Source organism: Mesoplodon mirus (assembly GCF_964341445.2).
Source record: "Mesoplodon mirus genome assembly, chromosome: 2".
NCBI lineage: Eukaryota > Metazoa > Chordata > Mammalia > Artiodactyla > Ziphiidae > Mesoplodon > Mesoplodon mirus.
The window spans coordinates 73966936-73988799 of record NC_138977.1 but is presented as its reverse complement, the minus strand read 5'-3'; the positions used below and the strand labels follow the sequence as shown (position 1 = coordinate 73988799).

Genomic DNA, 21864 nt, shown 5'->3' with positions numbered 1-21864 from the left:
TTGTCTTTTGCCAGTCACTATTTTAACTGCAGCAATGATTTATTATAGGAAAATTTTGGTCTATTTTTTGTTGATTAAACAAAGATTAAAATTCTCTCATAAAAAAAAGCTATATCCTTAAAGTCCTGCAATGCCCCATAATCATTTATTTCATTTGTAAACCATTTCACTTCCAGATTGAACTAATCCAATTTGTTAAAATATTGTTACAACTTTAAACACAAATAACAAATGTCAGCGAGGATATGGAGAAACGGAACCCTCAGATACTATTGGTGGGAAGGTAAATTGGTGCAGCCACTATGGAAGACGGTATGGAGGTTTCTCAAAAAACTAAAAATACTACTACCATATGACCCAGCAATTCCACTATTGGGTATATACCTGAAAAAAAAACCAAAAACACTATATGAAAAGATACATGCACCCTAATGTTCATAGCAACATTATTTACAATTGCCAAGGTATGGAAGCAACCTAATTGTCCATCAACAGATGAATGGATAAAGAAGATGTGGTACATATATACAATGGAATATTACTCAGCCATAAAAAAGAATGAAATTTTGCCATTTGCAGCAACACAGATGGACCTAGAGATTATCATACTAAGTGAAGTAAGTCAGAGAGAGAAAGACAAATATTATATGATATCACTTATATGTTGAATCTAAAAAATACAACAAACTAGTAAGTAAAACAAAAAAGAAACAGGGGCTTCCCTGGTGGCATAGTGGTTGAGAGTCCGCCTGCCAATGCAGGGGACATGGGTTTGTGCCCCAGTCCGGGAAGATCCCACATGCCATGGAGCGGCTGGGCCCGTGAGCCATGGCCGCTGAGCCTGCGAATCCAGAGCCTGTGCTCCACAACAGGAGAGGCCACAGCAGTGAGAGGCCCGTGTATGAAAAAAAAAAAAAATAAGAAAAAGAAACAGACTCACAGATATAGAGAACAAACTAATGGTTAATAGTGGGGTGAGGGAAGGGGGAGGGGCAATATAGGGGTAGGGGGGAAAGGAAGGGTTATTATAGGATTATATGAAATCATGTGTCTGGAACTTGGGAAAATTGTAAAGCACTATAGAATTCAAAGACTCTTTCATTCAATTATATATATATCATTAGAACTTTAAAGTGCTTGGCCAAAAATACATGAAGATTTTTTTCCTCATAACTTACACCAAACTCTTCTTAAAACTAAAAAAGACTTGTTAAAAGGATAATTTTGTTACATAAAATATATTTCATTTTCTAAAGTTATTCTTTAAATCCAAAAGTAATAAATTGTAGCTTTACACACACATGGATATATTTCTTTTGTGATATATAATAAACTGATACCACTATTAGGACAACCTAATTGGTCATAAATAGATTCTGTATTCTCTGATACGTGTTTGATAGGTTGCTATGTTTACATAATGCTCATATATCCCTGATACATATTCTGGAAAAGTGAAAAGAGACTATCGACCCAGTTAACCATATGAGACATCTAAAAAGGCACTCTCTTGAGCAGGCCTGGCACAGTACTATTGATTTCCTTCCTCCCTCACTCTTGCTTGCCCGCATTCCCAGTCCACCTGCTTGTGTTGTCATGCAACAAACAAATTAACTAAAAGTTAAGCAGATTTAAAAAAACTGTAACTTCCTACTTCACTTATTCTTGCCATGCACATGTACTTTGTTCTGCCTATTTTTAATCTATCTTCCCTCTCTTTACTTTCTCATAGAGCTACCCTCTACTCATCACACTTCAGCATATATTTTCAGTCTCTGAGGTGTAACCACACTTTTCTTAAGTGCAAGTGTTGCAAAACATCACCAAATGATTTGATTCCTCATTCCTATTGAAATGAAAACTATTTGGATATTTTCCTCTAACCTAATGTGACCCAACAGAGTTTGCAATAAAGCAAATTAATGGATTAGCTGAAAGTTACCTTTCCATTGATTTCCATGATAAAATTAGAACTTCAGTCCCCTGGAAGAAAATGTCTTATGGATATATACTAAAAGATACTTACTATGCAAAGCCTACCTAATTCACATATTTAAAGACATATAATATACAATGTCTTTTTAATAATCAGTTCAGAAATAAAAAAAAAAGTCATTGATAGTATCACGCTTTATTGGAAAATCCTTTTAAAATAAATGATCCAAAACACCTCTGGAAAGCCATCAGCCTTCCCAACCTCATTTTTTTGTTCTGAATTATAAATTCAGAAATCAGTAAACCTTTAGCATTATGGCCAAATTTTCCATTATCCTCACAAAAGTGGCATAAATTCTAAATTAGATCTACATTTCTTTGTTGTTTTAAAAATATTTTCCTGCATTTTCTTCATTACTTGAACACATTGGCTTATCATGGTATTACACGTAACAAAGATCACAAAGAATTAAAATCCTGAGTAATATGCATTATGGTGTCTAAGGACATTCTTCCCCCTGTCAATTAGCTAATATCCTATTTCATGCAGCTAATGTGCCTGTGTTAACAATTCTCTTTATAATCGGATGTTCTATTTATTTAATTGATGCCTGTTGTCCTGATTAGAGTGGACAAGCAAGCTTAAATAATGATAGTTGAGTCTTGTTAAGGCTTATGATTGGAATCTTTGGTAACTTGCTCTGCTTTATTTCCTGTAAACTCTGGGGTTGTTGCATACTGTGGTGTCCCCAGCCACAAGGTGGTGGTGATAAGGTCATATGAGACAACTCCTAAATTTAAGTTGGAATATATCTTTGACTGGTTTCACTTCTGGAAAAAATTGTTAGTCGATTACAAAGAATGTTTGTAATGTCAAGCTTTGCAAAAGGATGCCAACTTCCATGCCCCTCCAGACTACACTACCTAGTGTTTTTCTGATTCTTATGAATAAAATTGTTTGCTTTCCTATTTCATTCTGCTGATTCCAGATAAGCAGTGAATCCAAGGACACAAAAGAAAGTGTCAACTCACCAAGATCTGTACTTTAAAGCACACTACTGCAGCAAATTTGGTTACCCCTGGACTGTGATTCAGAAAATCTGGAGCCCAGCTCTCTCACGAACTTAATGACCTTGAAAAAGTTACTCTTTTCATTAACTAGATTTCAAAGTGATGAATTTTCAGATAAAACAATTTCTTCCAGATAAAATAATTTATGATTCTATGTGAATGCTTTATATTCCACTCTTTAATAAGTTGAAAACAATCAATCATTAAATTACTTTTGCAAGTTGTCTTTATCACAGCTTTGCTATAGTCAGTTTCATTGCAATAGAGAAATAACATTCAAAACGAGGACAGAGTTGTGTCTCCAGATGCAAAAGAAGTGATGGTTCCACAAATGAAAATTAGCGACTTTGTCTTCGGAAGGGTAGTCTTAGTAAGATAAAAGAGCTTCACTAGAACACTGTAGAATTGGCTAAAAATTAGATGACTTATGATAAAAATTCTCAATCACTCAGTCCAATGAAATCTTTGAGAATTATGTCACCAGATTCCAGTACAGAATTATCGCTATTATGTCTGTTGATTACCACAGAATCAGAGACCTTTAGTGTTGGAATCCATTTTGTCTAACTTGTTATCTTATGAATGATGACCTTTAATAATGACTTTGAGAAATTATCATGCAACCTAAGCTTTGATATCTTCAGTGATAAAGATTTCAGAATACAGACTAGTCTATGGAGCAGATTTTGTTGAGCATTTCTTAAGATAATGTATTTTACCCTTATAAGGAAGTAATTTGCTACCATTTACACCTGCTAGCATTTGTTCTGTCTCCAGGAATCACAAAGAATGAGTCAAATCCTTTATCTCTCTCTGCATTAAAGTGATTCAAATATCTTTTAAATGACTGTCCTCTCCTCCACCTGTCTTCCTCAGCACGTCAAACATTTTCTTGGATTCAAGGATTTTTAAAAGCAAACAAAAAAGGAAAAAATATAGCAGCTTAAGTGATATAACAATCAATAAACATTTTTTTTTTTTTTTTTTTGGCGTTACGCGGGCCTCTCACTGTTGTGGCCTCTCCCGTCGCGGAGCACAGGCTCCGGACGCGCAGGCTCAGCGGCCATGGCTCACGGACCCAGCCGCTTCACGGCATGTGGGATCCTCCCGGACCAGGGCACGAGCCCGTGTCCCCCGCATCGGCTGGCGGACTCTCAACCACTGCGCCACCAGGGAAGCCCAACTTTTTTTTTTAATTAGAAGCCTTCTTAGAAATTGTGTAAGAAGCCTATAACATAAATGCTAATTGATCACATGATCACAACAATCCATGCCACAGAGTCAAAGGACGTTCTCAGAATCCTTCTCAAGAGAAAGTTCCAGAAAGAAAAATAGGTCAACACATGCTATCACTAAAGATAACATCCCTGGTCTACCTTGGTTTCCATATTATACAGATGAGGAAACCATGCTCCAGGGAGGTTAAATATCATTTATTGGAAAACCTAGACCAAAACCCCAATTTCTAAAATTCCTTGTCTTCCATATTCTGTAGAAAATTGAAAGTTACTTTAAAGATCAGTTTTAGTTAAATCCCTCATTTTGGCGAAATAAGTGAGGTTTTGAGACATTAAGTGATTAATCTGTACCTCCTGCATTTAACTCCCATCTTTCTAAAATATTAAAAGACATTTTTAAATGTTAAATTATATATGTGCACATAGTATATACATCTTCTATAGCACTGATAGACAAAGCACATATAGGTTTTCTGTTATTTTGAGAATATTGTCTAAGACTCATATATAACCAAATATCAAAAGGGTATTACTTTGGGAATTGAGGGAGCCTACAAAGCAACATTGAGTATGATAGAGAAAGAATTTATGTAGGCACTGGAGCTTCTGAGAATATAAAGTCAAGCACTATAATGACCATATGGAAGACGTTCATTAAGATTATATAGGTTCATAATATATGAAGCACATTGAAAATTGAAATCTTGGGTAGGGTCAGGGAAGAGTTGTGTGGCATAAAAAGTATTCTCTGCCAGCAAATTGATTAAATTTCCCAGGTCTAGAAAAGGCCATATATTCTGTGTAGGCACTCACTGAAAGGCAGATGTGCACAGCTTCTGAGAGAGTGCCGTAATCTACTTATAAATAGGACTCACCAAGGGACATTGGTAGCAATTTGGCATTAAGAAAGAGTTCACATACATGAAGAATTTACTTTGTGGTAATGTTTATTGAGGAAAGTCCATATCTGACAGGGCAGCCTTTATATATCTTTCAATCTTATTTTGCTCTATTTTGACCTCCATGTAACATAGTGTTATATGCAAGCACATATTTAGTCATTAAAGTCAATAATTTGCATTGAGAAAATAGTTTTTGTTTTGTTCTGCTTTTGTTTTGTTTGCCTTTTACTTCCACTGGTATTATCTATGTAAGGATATGTATTTTTTTGTACCAAATTTGTTAGAATGATGAATGGGCATCTTAAAGAAAAACTCATATCAGACACCAACTCAAACTGAAATATTTATTCAATTAAGAAATAAAAAGTAGACACAAAATTATTTTACTTGCATCAAACACTATTTTTAATTCATTTTTTTTCTTTTTTCATTCATTTTTGTGCATACTTGTACTTATTTTATTTATATATTATACTATATACTAGCCAAGCCATACCTTTATTCTGTACAAATTCAGATCAAACCTATATGCAGTTTTAAACTGCACCTCCTTTTATCCCCCTGAAGTTATTTAAGTGGATTTTCTGGGTTCTTCATACTGAACAAATATACGCATATAAACCGAGGGAGCCCATCATGAATTCCTTGTCCTTTTGATAAAGTATCTTGCACTAAATTAGAATAACCAGAATGCTAAAAGTATTTGTGATCAAGTAACATAGAACAGTTAGGAAAACTTGGGCTATAAACAAAAAGAGAGAGAGAGAGAGAGAGAGAAAGAGAGAGACATTATATAGCTAGACATTAGGATAGAGTGTTTATCTGAATTTAGGTCCTGGAAGTACTTTCATTTGGAGAAGGAATAGAACTTATTTTGTGTTTTCCCAATGGGAAAATTCAAGATAAATGGATTCAAGTTATGGGAAGGCAGAATTTGATAAGAAATATAAGAAAAAGCTGAAAAGTTAAACATGTCCTCAAATAAAGTGAGCCACCTCTGGATTTTGTGTCACTGGAATCATTCGAGCAGAGATTAGTGATTCTTATGATGGTGCTGAGGGATGCATGAACAATCTAAGACTTGATTGGTTGGACCATAATCTCTCTACCAACTCTTAAAATTCCATGACTAATTCAGCAAATGTTCATTCTATGCTCCAGGCACTCCACATAAAGAAAAATAGAAATGAAATGATCCTTATATTCACAGGGCTAACAGATTGGTTAATTCTAAGATTATCTTGGTAGAAAGTGGGGAGAGGAGGGTATTTTGACTTGTATCCTAATTTTCCATCAAGGTCTGCTCAATTGTACCCTCTAGGCACAACTCTTTTAGTTCTAAGTACATAGCTCCAAGTTAATGCTTAAGTGCTTATCTTGTTCTCAAAAGCACTATTTCCATTTTAAAAAGTCCTAGAAAAATATAGTGTACACAAGGTAACGTATCTTAACTCCCGTTTCTCTTTCCAGCCATTTTACCTCAAAGGCTTTTCTAAGAATAACGGAAACATGAACTCATTAATAAAGTCCTTTTTCTCTACCTGCATTATTTTTTCCCCTCCAAGTTTTATTTCATATTCTCTTAAAATTCTTTCAGGTCCATGGTTTTCAATATCTTTCCTTCAATTTTTTATTGCTTTTCAATTTATTCATTTTCCTAAAATATTTTTGTTTCTATTTTCTCAACGATTTTTCTTTTCTTTCTTGGTTTATCCTCTTTTCCTCATCTAATTTTACTTCTCCATTTCTTTCTTTTCTTGTATGGTAAACGACTCTTTTCTTATATGGTGCATATTTCCTTTATTTGCCTGTAATGTAAAAAATGTGTTTCTCGGATAATCTTCCCTCAAAACTTTAGAACATTTTGGTTGAATTTCCTTCTTTCCATGTGAGATATAAGTATATCTGTGCTTCTTTTTTTACCACTAGATTTGATACATTTTATAAAATTTAAATGATCTTTTTTCTGTGTTTTCAATTATTTTATACTTACTTGGTTTTTAATTGCAGGTCCTAAAATTAGGGGGAAATAGTGACTGATTTCTTATGATACAATTTATTAAGTCATCTGTGAATCTAATAATAGTCAAGAGCCACAAGCTAAGGGGAATAAAAACAGAGTAGAGGAAAGTGTGGATGAGGAGAAGGGTACATGCAAGGGTGAAAAGGATGAATGACTTCTTTCTAAAAGTTCATTCATTTGCTCAGCATTTAGTGAGTAACAAACACTGTGGACATAGAAGAGTTCATAAAGGATAAGATGGAATCATAGAAACTCAGAGTTGAACATGAATGAGAATCCTAGCTTTGCTTAGGAGGAATCAGGAGACACTACATAAGGTACATGGTACTTCAGTCAATTCTGAGTGATTTTGGCCACTTTAAGTTTTCTCCAAGCCTCATTTTTTATCAATTAAATATGAATAATAATAATTTCTAACTCTATGTTCTTTTGTATGGATGAATTAAGAAAGTGGAGATTATTAAGTTTATTTACATTGTGTCTGACACACAGTAAACCCTCTGTACATGTTTGCTCTTATTATTGTTGTGAGTTTTCCAAACAGACCTGGGGAAAGTGCTCTCCAGATGGAAAGACCCAACAGTGCAAAGGTCTGTGGACAGGAAAGGTTATTTATAGCCATTGAGAAAGACGGGGAGTCCAGAGTACAGTGTAAATCAGGGTAAAGGTATAAAATATGGACTAGAAATGTAGGTAGAAATGGGATCATGAAGGCCAGCCAATGATTTCAGAGCTTTTTGGAGTAAGAGGTCATGCATTCCTGAATGAAGATTAATGCTCCAGCCTTTAATGGTTAATGGTTGCATCAGTGAAAATGCCTATAAATCAAAAGAGTTTGCTTTGTTTATGTACACAAACAAGTCTTAATTTTGCTACTATTTTAAGGAATACCACAAATAGTGCTGCCACACACTTGCACACCTATAGACACAATCACTGTTTTTTTTTTTTGTTTTTGTTTTTAAGACATCTGCCTTTTGTTTTGTTTTTAAGACATCTGCCAATAATCTTCCTAGCCCAAAGATAGTGTTCTAGTTACGTGTCTCAAAGATCTGGATAGTCACAAGAATGTAATGCAGAGCCTGACACATCCTCAGAACAAGCCCCTACAGGAGCTAGGAGGATCAGTTCCGCTAGTGAAAAAAGAAATTAAGAAGGTGGGTGTTTCTCTGTGATGACTTAGTATTTGTGTTTTATAGGTTATGACTCTGCTGTTGTTTGAGCCCTGAGGGCCTAGCTCTTTTCAAAATGTAGCAGCCTGAATGAGGTAATCTTGGGACTGCTGAAAGAAATAGTGCCCCCCACCTCCCTCAAGTGCCACCAGCTGAATTGACAAAAGAAAGTTTTGAGGAAAGCAATTAGCATACGTTCAGCTCTGATATCTGGATGACATCGATTTGTATTTAGATTCATCTGAACTGGCTCATACCAAATTTTCTATAACCAGATCAACAAGCATTATAATTAATGTACATACAGTTTTGTGTAATGCTTTTGAAAATTCAAATGCTATAATAATTGAATTTTGAGTTAAAATTCACAAAGTATTTCCATTTAACACTTTTCAAAGATATGTTATATAAAAAGTATTTGTATAACATTGAAAGAGGCATATAGAAGCATACAAGGTCCATTTCATTCCTGTACAATCAGTTGAGGAAACTGCATAGCACCTTTCTCTGAAAATGATTTAATTAATTCTTCTGTACTCCTCTACATTTAAAAAGTATTCTGCAACTGTGCAGGGAATTCTGAAATGCATAGCATGCTGAAATATGTAAAGATATACTCAGGTTGAGTGATTTTTCTGTATCAGTAGGCTCTGTGTAGGTGGGTAAATGAGTCTTCTCAATATAAAAGAGATAGACTATTAATGGAGAATGCAGAAGAGGGGCACTGCACTGATTCATGAGAACCACCATACCTGTTCATTAATGGAGAGGCCTTAACAGCACTCTTCTTCCATGCGTCTTGCCATGAGGAAAGGGGAGGAAGGGAAAGGTAGTGATGGCAGCAACACCTGGGGAAGGGAGATGGGGAAATTTGTAAAGGGAAGATCAGCAGCCCCTACACAATGGTGTCCATCCATAGACCTTGCCAATAAAACAATTTCCAAAAACCCTGAGCTTGTTTTCTTTTTTAAAAAATCTAGATAAATTTCAAAGATAATTTAAACAAATTAGGTATTTCTAACGGCGTTAATCCGAACATTTTCCAACTATCATCTTCCAAGTCTAGGACACGGGGGCTGCTACAAGTAATGAGCTACCATCTTATTCTCACTTTTCGACTGGGTAGTTTAAGGCAGGCCATTTTTCTATAGGTATAGTTGTTGCTTTTTACAACAGATTTAAGAAAGAAAAAAAACTATTGGATAAACAAAACCAAATGTATATGTATTTTTCCCCCAACACACAGTAGGATTATAACCATTTATTTGTTCTGCCTCCATCTAATTGACATACATCTAATTGCTCACAACGAATATTCCTTTTTACGTTCTCCTAAGGGCATGTAGATTTGATATCAAAACGACTTCAACTTGTTGATTTAACAAAAAAAAAAGAATTAGATTTGTAGAATCCCTATATACTGCAAGAGGTCAAACTAATAAAAGTTGCAAAAAGTTTTGTGTTTTAATTATATTTTTGTAGACATGGTTTAATCTGGACAATATGTAATTTTTTAAAAGTAAATATATAGAATTATATGGAAAGAGAGTGAAAAAATTTTTTTAAAAAGTTGATAATACTAAATGAGTTGAATTTTAATAGTGATTAACTGCTTTTATAAATCAATATAGGAGATAATACCACACCTGAAAACCAAATACTGCTACAGATTTTGCTCTAAGTATTTGCTTTTAAAGAAATCTTTAACTTTGTATGCTTTTATTTAAATACAAACTTTATATGAAAAATGATATTTTTACACTATTTAGAGTTGCTTTTAGACAGACTGGAGATAACCTGATTGAAATATGCATATTTTATGAAGAAGAGGTATTCCCCTGTGGTGGGGTACATTGTAAGGGGGAAGGTTATGCATTTGTGGAGGCAGGGGGCACACGGGAAACCTCTGTATCTTCCTCTCCATTGTTTTGTGAACCAAAACTGTTCTAAAAAAATACAATTTTTTTTAAGTACTATAAAGTTGAAAGGTAGGAGAGATTAGGTTTTTGTGTGAAAAATATAATGTTTTTGACCCCTCACACCAATACATGTCTTAGTGTAATATTTACAGAAGGGCTGGGACATTCTTGAATTTTTCCCTAAAGACAGGGATTTCTGTGAATACATGTTTGCATTCTTGTTTCTGAATGTGATTCTAACCTTTAATCCTGATGTTTAGGAAAGCAGCTATCACAAAGATCTTTGGGGTTTGAAGCATGATAATCCTTTTGGTTTTGCCTTAATCCTGTTTAGACAGGATGTCTCAAAACTTTCCAGTTTCTCAACTTCTCTGGTCTTTGACACACTGCTTATTATTAGCCATCATCTCTGTTTAAAATAACATACCCACTTAATGCTTAGGTAATAGTATTAGTCAGCCTTTGAATTGAGAAATTTGGAAGTTCTCATTGGTTATCATAAAAGATTAGCATCAAAGAATTCTGAAGGCACATGCAGTATCTAGGCCTATTTAATTAAAATAAATGAGCTCAAAGTAGCAAACTTAATTTTTTTGTAGCCAACTTACATTTTATCTGATATGATTGAACACAATTTTTTGGTAGCTTTGTTTTTTTTATTATAAATTTTTAATTTTGTATTTAATTTTAAAAATATTAACTGCCATTACACATAATATTTAAAAATTTAAATCTCCCTCCAAAATTAAAACCTACATAATTCCAGTAATATCAAAGTAACAAAAATATAATTATTCCTACATTTAAATATTGCTAAGTGATTATTTGGGGATCAGCATTTTATCTTTGGAAGAATCAAGTGTGGGAATCTCCCAAGCCAGGAACAACAACAAAAAAAGGAATCCTCGTGCTCTTAATTTGTGGCAAAATACTTTAATCTAGCATGCAATACAGCATTTTTTGTACAGGAATCCTTAATACTGCAAGGATTTGATATATAGTAAATTCTTCCGTTGATCTTAGGAAGGGTAGATAATTATGAGACAATATATTTGGAAATTAACCTGCACTGTGAAAGATACAAAAATAACCAAAGGTGTACTTATGAGAAACTTTGGAAAATAAATATACACACACAAAACATAGATGATCACTAATAGTACAACTTATCAAGATGTAACAAGTAATAAAATTATTTTATAAATAGCCGAGTTTATAAATAACTAAAACAACATAGAATGGTAACTGAAAAGATTAAACTGAAATTTTCGAGTCATGAATTCATAGAGTGGACAACAGAACTTTGTAGATTAAGAGAAATAAAAGTGAAAGCTATTTATTTTTTCATATTTAAAAGGTAGGGCTAGAATAACAAAATCATCTCTGTTACTAAAGTGGTATTTGGTAGGAATATGCTTATAGACAACGGTATGAGGTTTCTGTTTTTGGAAAAATGTATGATAAAAGTAGAAATACGAATACTAAGATATTGTATATAAAGGCTGTGTGACTTAGTGAAATAAGCAGCACAGAGAACGCAACATCGAGCTGTAATGCCAAAGAATAAGGCACAAGACTCAGTTCGTATCCTCAAAAAATATAATCATTAAGTGGGGAACAAAAATAAGCATCAAACATCATAGCGCTTGGAAGTTAAAGGCGAAGAGATAAGGGGATGAACTTTGAGAAGACAGATATGGACAAAGCATGAAAGAAAGAAACTGTTTTCAGAAAAGGAAGCTGACACAGCCTAATGCAATGTGGTGGGAAGGAGGTTTTTTAGTGCTGACAAGTCTGAAGTTAGTCAACCCAGAATAGATTGTATGGTGGGAGAAACAGAACACACCTTGATATGTAGAAGAGACGCATCAAACTACATATAAAGAGGGAGCTTAATTAGCCAGTGAAACTGCTGTTCTCTGCTTGATGTCCTTAAAGCTTTATCAAAACCTGGCTTGTCTGGTATAAGGATATATGAGAAAAGGCCATTACCATACTGCATAAACATTCCTGATAACAGTAGAGTTTTTTATCCTATTTGTAAGGTCCATCTTAAAAATACATTTTCTCTAACAATTAGAAAACTGATATTTTAGCTCAGGTTCTGACCCTAAAACTTTCCCTCAGTCTCTCACATTCATACCCAGGGCTTTTTTGAACACAGTCTAATATACTCCTCCTAGGGGGCCACACTCCAGGCAATAAATTGGTTCAATTTTTTCTCATTCTCCTTCTTGCTAAGAGTGGCTGGAAAGTTATCAAAAAGGACAATTTATTCATCTTAATGCTAGTGTCCATAGTGTGTCTAGGCAGGGCTGGAGTGTTTGGTGTTTCCTACTAGCTCCTGCAGGATGGGGTTAAGATCTGCCCTGGTGGCAATAGGAAAAGAGGTGGAATCTGAAAAGCTTTGCAGAGGAAGGAATGCTACATGTTCTTTCTGCACTCAGGAAACTGCTCCACTGCAGATATGACATGGCTCAGTTCAGTTTTTGTTAAAGAGGAACAAACAGTATTGTTTTTAAGTATAAAATAAACAATCGTACAAACCCTGGGTAAGGTTATCAGTCAGCGCTTGAGTATTAAGACCACGAGGAGGAAAAAAACAGAAAATACAAGGGGAATAACATCATTGGGTAGGCAACACCTGAAGTTTTTTTTTTAATCAGTAAAAATTATAACTGATTTAAAATGAAAGAATGATTATTAACCTTTATTTAGCTCTCCTTAGTAAGTGGTGGGTTTCTAGTATCTTGCTTGGTATTTTACATTCCTAAGGTTTAAAAGTATAGATTACTTAATTTAATGGCAATAAAAATCAGCTAAATAACAGTGCTTAATATTATCAACTACAAACTTTAGTAAAACAATTGTGTAATGAAGAAATTAGAAGATAATATTAAAGAGATTTAAGTGCAAACTTTTTTTTTTTTTTTTTTTTTTTTTGCGTTACGCGGGCCTCTCACTGTTGTGGCCTCTCCCCTTGCGGAGCGCAGGTTCTGGACGCACAGGCTCAGCGGCCATGGCTCACGGGCCTAGCCGCTCCGCGGATAGGATCCTCCCGGACCGGGGCACGAACCCGTGTCCCCTGCATCGGTAGGCGGACTCTCAACCACTGCGCCACCAGGGAAGCCCCCCTAAGTGCAAACTTTTGTTACTAATACTGAATTATACATTTTAATTAGGTTTGTTATATGTAAATTTAAAGTGTGATATAAAAATGCTAGTATATGATGTTTAAAATTTCTTAACTCAATAAAAGCATGAAATATGCTTTTGTTTTTTTCTCTTTAACTGAAGATGTTCATTAATTTTACTTAATATCACACACTACTTCCTAAAAATAAATTTTCATAATGACAAAGTATTGTCATATATAAATCTGGAGTTGTGATACATTTTTCTAACAATTTCATTAAAATTTCAAGATTTAGTTGCATCAAAAACATTTTATAAATCTTCTAGCAAATCTATAATATTCCGCTTTATTATTTTCAAATTTCTGTTTTACAAGTCTGCTCTCTAAAACAATCTCACAATTTATAGCTATAATAGCATGACCCACTGTGTCCTCCATACAAACTAATCAGCTACCTGAGTGCCTGCTTCAACATTGATTAGTGTATGGAATAATGTTCACTTAGAATTTTAATTTTAATTAATATATGATTTACTTGATTGATATAATTAATATTCTGAATTTAGTTTTCCCTAAAAAAAACATATTTTAATGTGGTTTTTGCTCATTTTCTTCTTGACTTATAATTGTTTGAGTAAATTTATAAAACTATGTAAATCCTAAACCCTCACATAGTACATTTATAGTTTCTGCAACTAAAAGTTGTTATATCAATTTGATTATTCAGTTTTGTTCATCAAATATTTAAACAGTGTTCAATCTGTACTAGACACTGCTGTCGCCAGCAGTACTTAACCATTTGTGTTTCAGAACTCCTCTAGCCACTTAAAAACTGTAGATGACTCAAAGTGCTTTTGTTTTTATGTGGCATATGTCATCATTGGTATTCATTATATTCAAAAATAAAATTGACTGTTTAAAAATAATTAATTGTAAACATATTTTAAAATAGTCATATCAAAGTCATTTCATACCTACATAAATAAAATATTTTTATGAAAAATGATTACCATACTTTTCAAAACCAAAAAAATAGTGAGAAGAGTGACATTATGTTATGTTCTAATACAGATGTGTGATATGCAAAGAGCTAAGCAGGAGAGGGTCAACATAGGCTCCACAGAAGAGGTGATACTTGCAGTAAACTTAAGAATTTGCCAGCAGGACAGAGACAGAGGTGAAAGGGGTTAAGACCATTCCAGTGAAAGAAGGGCATGGTTAGACACAGTATGTTGTAATAGAAAGGACGTGAGTTTTTTGGTTTGACAGAGTTCCCTCAAACCCTATCTCAGCTATTTTGGCTGCATGGTTTTGAGCAAATCACCTAAGGTCTGTGAGCCTCCCTTTGCTCTCTTGTGAATAATAAAAGCTACATATTAAGAATGTCATGAGGATCAAGTGAGATGAAATATGTAAAGTATTTTCACATGTGGCAGTTAATTAGAACACTCAGTAATATATTGCGTTTTGTTGCATATTTAAGGAGAGTGAGTTGGTTATCATGCCGAGAGCACAGAGTACCATGAGGTCAGGGGGAGAGAATGGAAGTTATAAACAGCAGTGAAAAGGGCAGCAGTGAAGTAGAATGGGTAGGGAGGTTAAAGGTGGCTATGAGCGATTTAAAAAACAGAAATACAGGGCTTCCCTGGTGGCGCAGTGGTTGAGAGTCCGCCTGCCGATGCAGGCGACACGGGTTCGTGCCCCGGTCCGGGAAGATCCCACATGCCGCGGAGCAGCTGGGCCCGTGAGCCATGGCCGCTGAGCCTGCGCGTCCGGAGCCTGTGCTCCGCAATGGGAGAGGCCACAACAGTGAGAGGCCCGCATACCACAAAAACAAAAACAAAAAGACAAAAAAACAAAACAGAAATACAATAAAATGAAATGAACTACCCTGGGAACTCCAAAGAGAATCACTTCTCATGAAGATCTTAGCAAACCCATAGAAGAATCTTGATTTCCACCCAGCCTCATCCTATCCTCTCCCAGGAAAACATACAAACAAACTGCAATTTTAGAAAAACATATTCCAGTATCATCATAAATATAGAATGAATGTGTATAAAAAAAATGGATGGTAAAAACTTAAGACAAATTTAACCAACCTCTTCCATCTCTTATAGAGGTTTATCTCTTATAGAGGTTTACTTGACATGAATCTCCCAGCTCTCTCTGAAATTAGACTTCAGTTACATTTAGCAATGAATGAATAAATGAATATGTAAATAAAAATATATTTTAACCCATATGAACAATATATTAAGAATCTGAACTGGCAACTGTGATTTTGCGGCCTGGAATTGAGTATTAGCAGGCTCATAAAGTCTACTAATCAATGTCAACTTATCTAGAAAATACTTTTACTAAGAGTGTGGTACACAGAGAATGTTATGATTTTTCCCCATGCTGGTTTTTACCATCAAGAGTCTATCTTTGATCTTCAAGGCTTTCATGGATAGAATGTTAAAAACTATTTCCCAACTGCAAACTATTTTCTGCTGATGCACCTTAGTTTTGACAATTAGGGCACACAGGAAAAAAATACACTTAGTAGAGAAGCACAGTTTTAAAATGTAAAATAAACTTCATCAAGGCCCAGGTTTCAAATTTTATAAAACACAATAAATATCCAGGCTCAGTGTACAAACACTGGCTGTAATAATACACCAATGACCGATAAGAGCACTGTGAATTTTAGATGAGAAAGTTTTCATTATTCTATGAAGAGTTTAGGATTAGCCTATTCCTTTTCTTACAAAGTATGTTTTATAGTAATCCATCATCTTGACTGATTTCTCCACCACTACATTTCAACGCACACTAAGTTATCAGAAGAACAAGCAAAGAAAATAAAGCATTAAAGCCAAAGTAATAATGGAAATTATGGTTGGACCTTGGACCCAGAAGATATTAATTTATTCTTTAACTAATTCAGCTTAATAAATAAATAAATACAGCATTTTATTCCACCCAATGTACATGCAAATAATTCTAGAAATTATTTTCAAGATAATTTTGTTGTAAAAAAATTTATATTTTGTTAAAAATGTAACCAAGTTATCACTTTATAATTTCTCATATAATGACTTTATAAATATGAATAGTAAAGCTCTGTATCCAAATAGACATTGTCTAACTCCATGTAGCACTCATTATCCAGGACTTACAAATGACAGTACTAATAACTGAAATTAAATATTACATGACAAATTTTTACCTTCATTTTTCTGGTCTCATGTATGTGTACATGTATGTGAGGGCAGGACACAGAATAATCAACTTATGGTGATAACTTTAGGATAAAATGTCCCTATTCAACCATCCTTCCCTTGAGCACAATTGCATATAGATTCTTCATTGAAATTTCTCTTTTCCTTACAATTTTTTTTTGCTACCTCCCCTCTCTTGGTATCAACTACCATATTCTAACTTTGCCAAGTCAAACAACAGTTGTCAATTCTGTGTGAATTTAGCCACATAAATGTAGTAATCTACTCACAATTGGGAAACATTTTTTTTTTTTTGTCAAAAATGCTTCAGTCTTGAATAAGTTTAGCAGAAGCTATGCTAAGCCATTTTGAGTTTGCCCAAATGAAAATAAAAACAAAATGGATGATTTCCTTTGTAAAATCAAAATAACTCCACTCTGCAGTGTTATTTATAATTTTAAACCTCAAGGAATGATTATTCATAGATATGTGGAATGGAAGGGAAGTGAAACAGTCTGTTCACCGTATCCTTCATTTGAAACACTTTGCCCACTGTTCCGAGTTAATGTATTTTAATTTCTTTTTAAAACACAAGCTGTTCTTTGACTGTAAAACATCTCAGACTCTTAGTCAGACCTTTTTTTTTTTTTTGTATTATTTCCTCCTCAACATACTCATGCACAACCAGAGAAGCAGGCAGCATGCTCTAAGTTGGAATTCAGTTAATACATGAGAACACCTTTTTCAATACTATAATTTAAATTGCATGAACTAAAATGCCAACTTTGGGTAATGCTATTCCCTTGAAGCATATATATTATTTCGTTATGGGTGTATTAATTCATAATGTTTTATTTCAAGCCTATAAAATATGGTATCCTCTTGAAAACTCTGACAGATGATAAAACTGCATCATACTTCCACAAAGTTGCTGATTTCTTCTTATTTGAATCAGCTATCTGAAGTAGTTAAATAGCATCAAATTTAATAAACAGCATATGGACCTACTAATATATGAGAAGAACCTATTCTTTCTTTCCCCTGCCACATATATGCTCTTTTATCTTTAAGTGATGCATTTCCTGTGGGGGAGGGGTCCTTGAAAATAAGCCATATGCCACATGGATTTCATTGTAAAAATGACAGCTAAGTTTATTTTAAGAGTACTGTATAAAAAGAAACCAAATCTTTGAAATCTTTGCCTTAGTATATCTTCTCTATTTGTACATGATGCACAAAATATACTTTTGTATTTTGCTGTTGTATATTTTTCCACTTATGGAAATAAAATTTTGTAAAATTTTATATTGTATGCTTAAACTTTTCGAGTCTTTTAAATAGTCAATTATTCAATTAATGCGGGTTCATTATAAGAAGAAGAAGGTGAAATCACCATTTTTTAAGTAAAAGTTTACTGACCAAATGTGCTGAATTTCTCAGTAGAGTTTCAATGAAAATCAATTCACAGAGTGTGATGATAAAAGCTTTTGAAAAGTTCAAGACCAAAAAAAAAAAAAAAAAAAATCCACTCTTTAAAATGTGGACCAAAAGTTCTGAAGTTTAATTCCTGGGAGACGAAGAAAGAGGTTAAATATATTTTGATATGCCAAATGCAGTTTCAGAGCACTGGTAATAACCCTGAGTCCCTCTTGCCTACACACACACCAATATTCTTCATTCTGGGGTAATCATTGGTCTCAAATTCCAGGTCTGGGCTCATCAACCTTGGTCTGTTTTTCTTCTAACATGAACTCAATTAAGCTTCCTACTCTTTTTTTTTTTTTTAATACCCTGAGAAAACCATAATTCAAAAAGAGTCATGTACCACAGTGTTCATTGCAGCACTATTTACAATAGCCAGGACATGGAAGCAAACTTCCTACTCTTAATGGACCTTTCCATTTCTTGCCAATAAAAGAAACAGGTAAGGAAATACATCAAAAGTAGGCATGTAGGGCTTCCCTGGTGGCGCAGTGGTTGAGAGTCTGCCTGCCGATGCAGGGGACACGGGTTCGTGCTCCGGTCCGGGAAGATCCCACATGCCGTGGAGTGGCTGGGCCCATGAGCCATGGCCGCTGAGCCTGCACGTCCAGAGCCTGTGCTCTGCAGCGGGAGAGGCCACAACAGTGAGAGGCCCGCGTACCACAAAAAAAATAAATAAATAAAGTAGGCATGTACATGGAAAGTTAGAGTCTGTGTAAGAGCAAGTATTTCTAAAATAAATGTGTATTCTAAATTTTCCTACATCAAATTTAGATTTGCAAATCCAGGCCATGTATGATTACAAATTTTGAAAGCATACCTCTTCAGTGGTTCATGCTTTTGAGATTTCAAATTACAACAGCATCCCATTTTTATAAGGCATTACTAGAATAATCTCCAATGTGTATGTTAGATTCCTTTATAGAGACAGTCATGTTCCTACAAGCCATAAATTTAATAAATCATCAGATGTATAACTTTCATTCTCACATTTACATTACCAAGTATTTTATGGAGCAATTTTCTTAGTCATAGCAGTGAGACTGTTCAATGATATAAATAAATAAATAAATACTATTTCAACATAAAACCCTTAACTCTAAAGGAAAATAACTATGCTGGAGTCTCACAAGAATACAATTCACTATTAAAAGGAATTCAGTTATCAGTAGGGTCTATCTTGGATTGCTTCCATGAAGTTTATTACTAGTATCAGAAGGACTTTATTATAAAAAGCATTGCAGAAGCCAAGGACACAGTTATGGCTGGGTTCCAGTGAAGAGACAAATAGCTTGAAAAGCCTAATATACTGCAATACTGAAATTGTTATTATAAATAACTGGTACATTTACATCGGATTATCATACATTTTCAACAGAAACTTGAAATGCCGACTCTGTCAGTATCAGTCTCTGGGCACAGTTTCTTGTGGAGACCTGTTATGCATTATCAGAGTCAGGCGTAAATGCTCCCAAAGGATTTTTAGGCTTATATTATAAAACAAAATCCCTTGTAAGGAAAACCAGACTTTTAGGTGTAAAGGATATTTTGAAATGATGAAATATTTGAATGATCCAGTGAAATTACCTTTAAACAATATTTTAAAATACTCTAACTAAACATACAGCTATTTTAACTTAATCAGCACAGTTCCCTAAGTATACACTGTAAAAATGTAAGTATACATCTTATTCTTGAGAGGTAGGGGGGAAGCAGGAGAAGGCATTAGAAAACTATAGCCTTAAATTAACCTTATAGTCCTTTTGTTAGTTATTTACCAAAGGGATTATATTGCAATCCAAGTTGGCATGTTACATAATGAGAAAAATCAACCCAAATTTTAAAGGCACATGCTCTACACATTTTCTATTTGCAATTTAATAAACTTACTTTAATATAGGAGTATTACTTATTTTTACAATAAAAGTCTCAATATGGTAGGAGGCTGTCAAATCTGCAAATGATTAAACTATTGACTTTAATTTAATGGAACATTTCCAAAATAAAGTCTTTCTGAAGGCATAGCTTATTACTCAAATTATTTCCAAGAAGTGCTTTAGCCTTCTCAGCCCAGCCCATCCAGGATGGTGTGTCATGCATGTGTGCATGCATGCCTGTGTGTTTCCCAGGTGAGCAATACTGAGTCTTCTTAAAATTTGCTCATAAATTTCAGAATGAATATCCAAAATATACAGCAACTGATAAGTCAAATTCTCTACATGTTTTGCCATCAAATAAAATATTTGTCCTCAGTATTGTCTAGGAAGGCACATCAGGTACAAGTAGATAGTTCGCAAAGTCCAATCAATAAGGATGCTAGCTAAATGAAGTGCAAAAAATATTATAATGGATACTTTTTCTCTTCGGAATCGATGGCAGTAACCTTTGTTTAGAAAAAAATGTGTCTGAGCAATAATGTGTACCAATATTTCTCAAGCTGCTAAAATGAAAAGAGCTCAGAGGTAGGCATCTCTCCATGTAGTTATGTTATATTTTCTGTTTTTTTTCTCCCCTATTGAGGAAAGAGAACTGTCTTAAGCACTTCAGAAATGCCCTATCTTCTTCCTATGGAAGGAAATGAAGGCCTTAGCACTGAAGCTAAAATATACACAATAGATACAAATGAGCAGCAGGGGCAGATGGGAGCTTTTGGTTGCTTGACGACTAGGTCAATTATTAGCAAACTAAATATGCCAGCTTCTCAGTGAAAACAGATATTTTCACTTAATCCCACACTGAAATATGCATTATCTTTTCTGCATGTTCCTAAATACATGAAATGATTCCATTTCAAATAAAAAAGCAATATTCTTACTTCAGTATGAAAACCAAATTACAATAGCTTAACTATTAGCACCAATTGAGTTATCAATCTATATTTGTAAGGCATATCTTCTCCTGACTACTAAAAATTTAATAAGATATAATACTTGAGAATAAAGGACTTGGAAAATCTTTTGTGCAGATGATATATATGTGCTTTTACTTGTTTATGCCAGTGGTTTTGAAATTACTTTTCAATTTATTTTCATTTGTTACTGTATCTAAGGAAGCTTCTTTTTCTTAAGCAAGTTTGAGCAAATTCAATAATTTATATCAGCTGATAGGCATAATTAAAATAAATATTCCCCAGAGAGGCATGGGGCTTATGTTGCAGTTAAAAATATGTGCCCCAGTCCTGAAATAGCTAAGATATTTTCTAATTCAATCATATACTATAAAAATTCTATTATTTAACACAGTCTAGTAGTTCTGAAATTAGTGATATGGGTAAATAAGTGTTTTTGCTATATCCTACAAAGGGGAACATTTGAAAGAAAAATCTCTAAGAGTTTATAAGTTTGCTTGTTTTTTTTTCTTATTTTGAAATTTTCAACATTATCGAGACATTAAAAGTATTAAATAAACTTTAAGTATATATATATATATATTTTTTTTTTTGCGGTACACGGGCCTCTCACTGTTGTGGCCTCTCCCGTTGTGGAGCACAGGCTCCGGACACACAGGCTCAGTGGCCATGGCTCACGGTCCCAGCCGCTCCTCGGCATGTGGGATCTTCCCGGACCAGGGCACAAACCCGTGTCCCCTGCATCGGCAGGCGGACTCTCAACCACTGCGCCACCAGGGAAGCCCCTAAGTATCTTTTTAATACATGCTTTACTGAACGGTTTGCATAATTAAAAAGTTAATTGCTCTGTTTCCGCAATCTTTGGGAGTCATGGGACCAACTCCAGAAGCAGGCTCTTAGTGCTGTATTTTCTCATACACATACATTATCCT

The 21864-nt window shown here is 34.4% G+C and overlaps 1 protein-coding gene across 7 annotated transcripts in view; it reads right to left on the bottom strand.

The window, feature by feature from the left end:
* PCDH7 (protocadherin 7) overlaps positions 1-21864 on the bottom strand; it is a 416647-nt gene that overhangs the window by 180258 nt on the left and 214525 nt on the right. The window contains exon 3 of one of the 7 annotated variants that reach the window (XM_082611232.1): positions 9094-9189. The exons of the other annotated variants lie outside the window; for them this stretch is intronic. Within the exon in view, the coding sequence (XP_082467358.1) occupies positions 9101-9189 (89 nt within the window). The 3' untranslated portion in view covers positions 9094-9100. The remainder of the gene's footprint in view (positions 1-9093; positions 9190-21864) is intronic. 7 annotated transcript variants of the gene reach the window in all.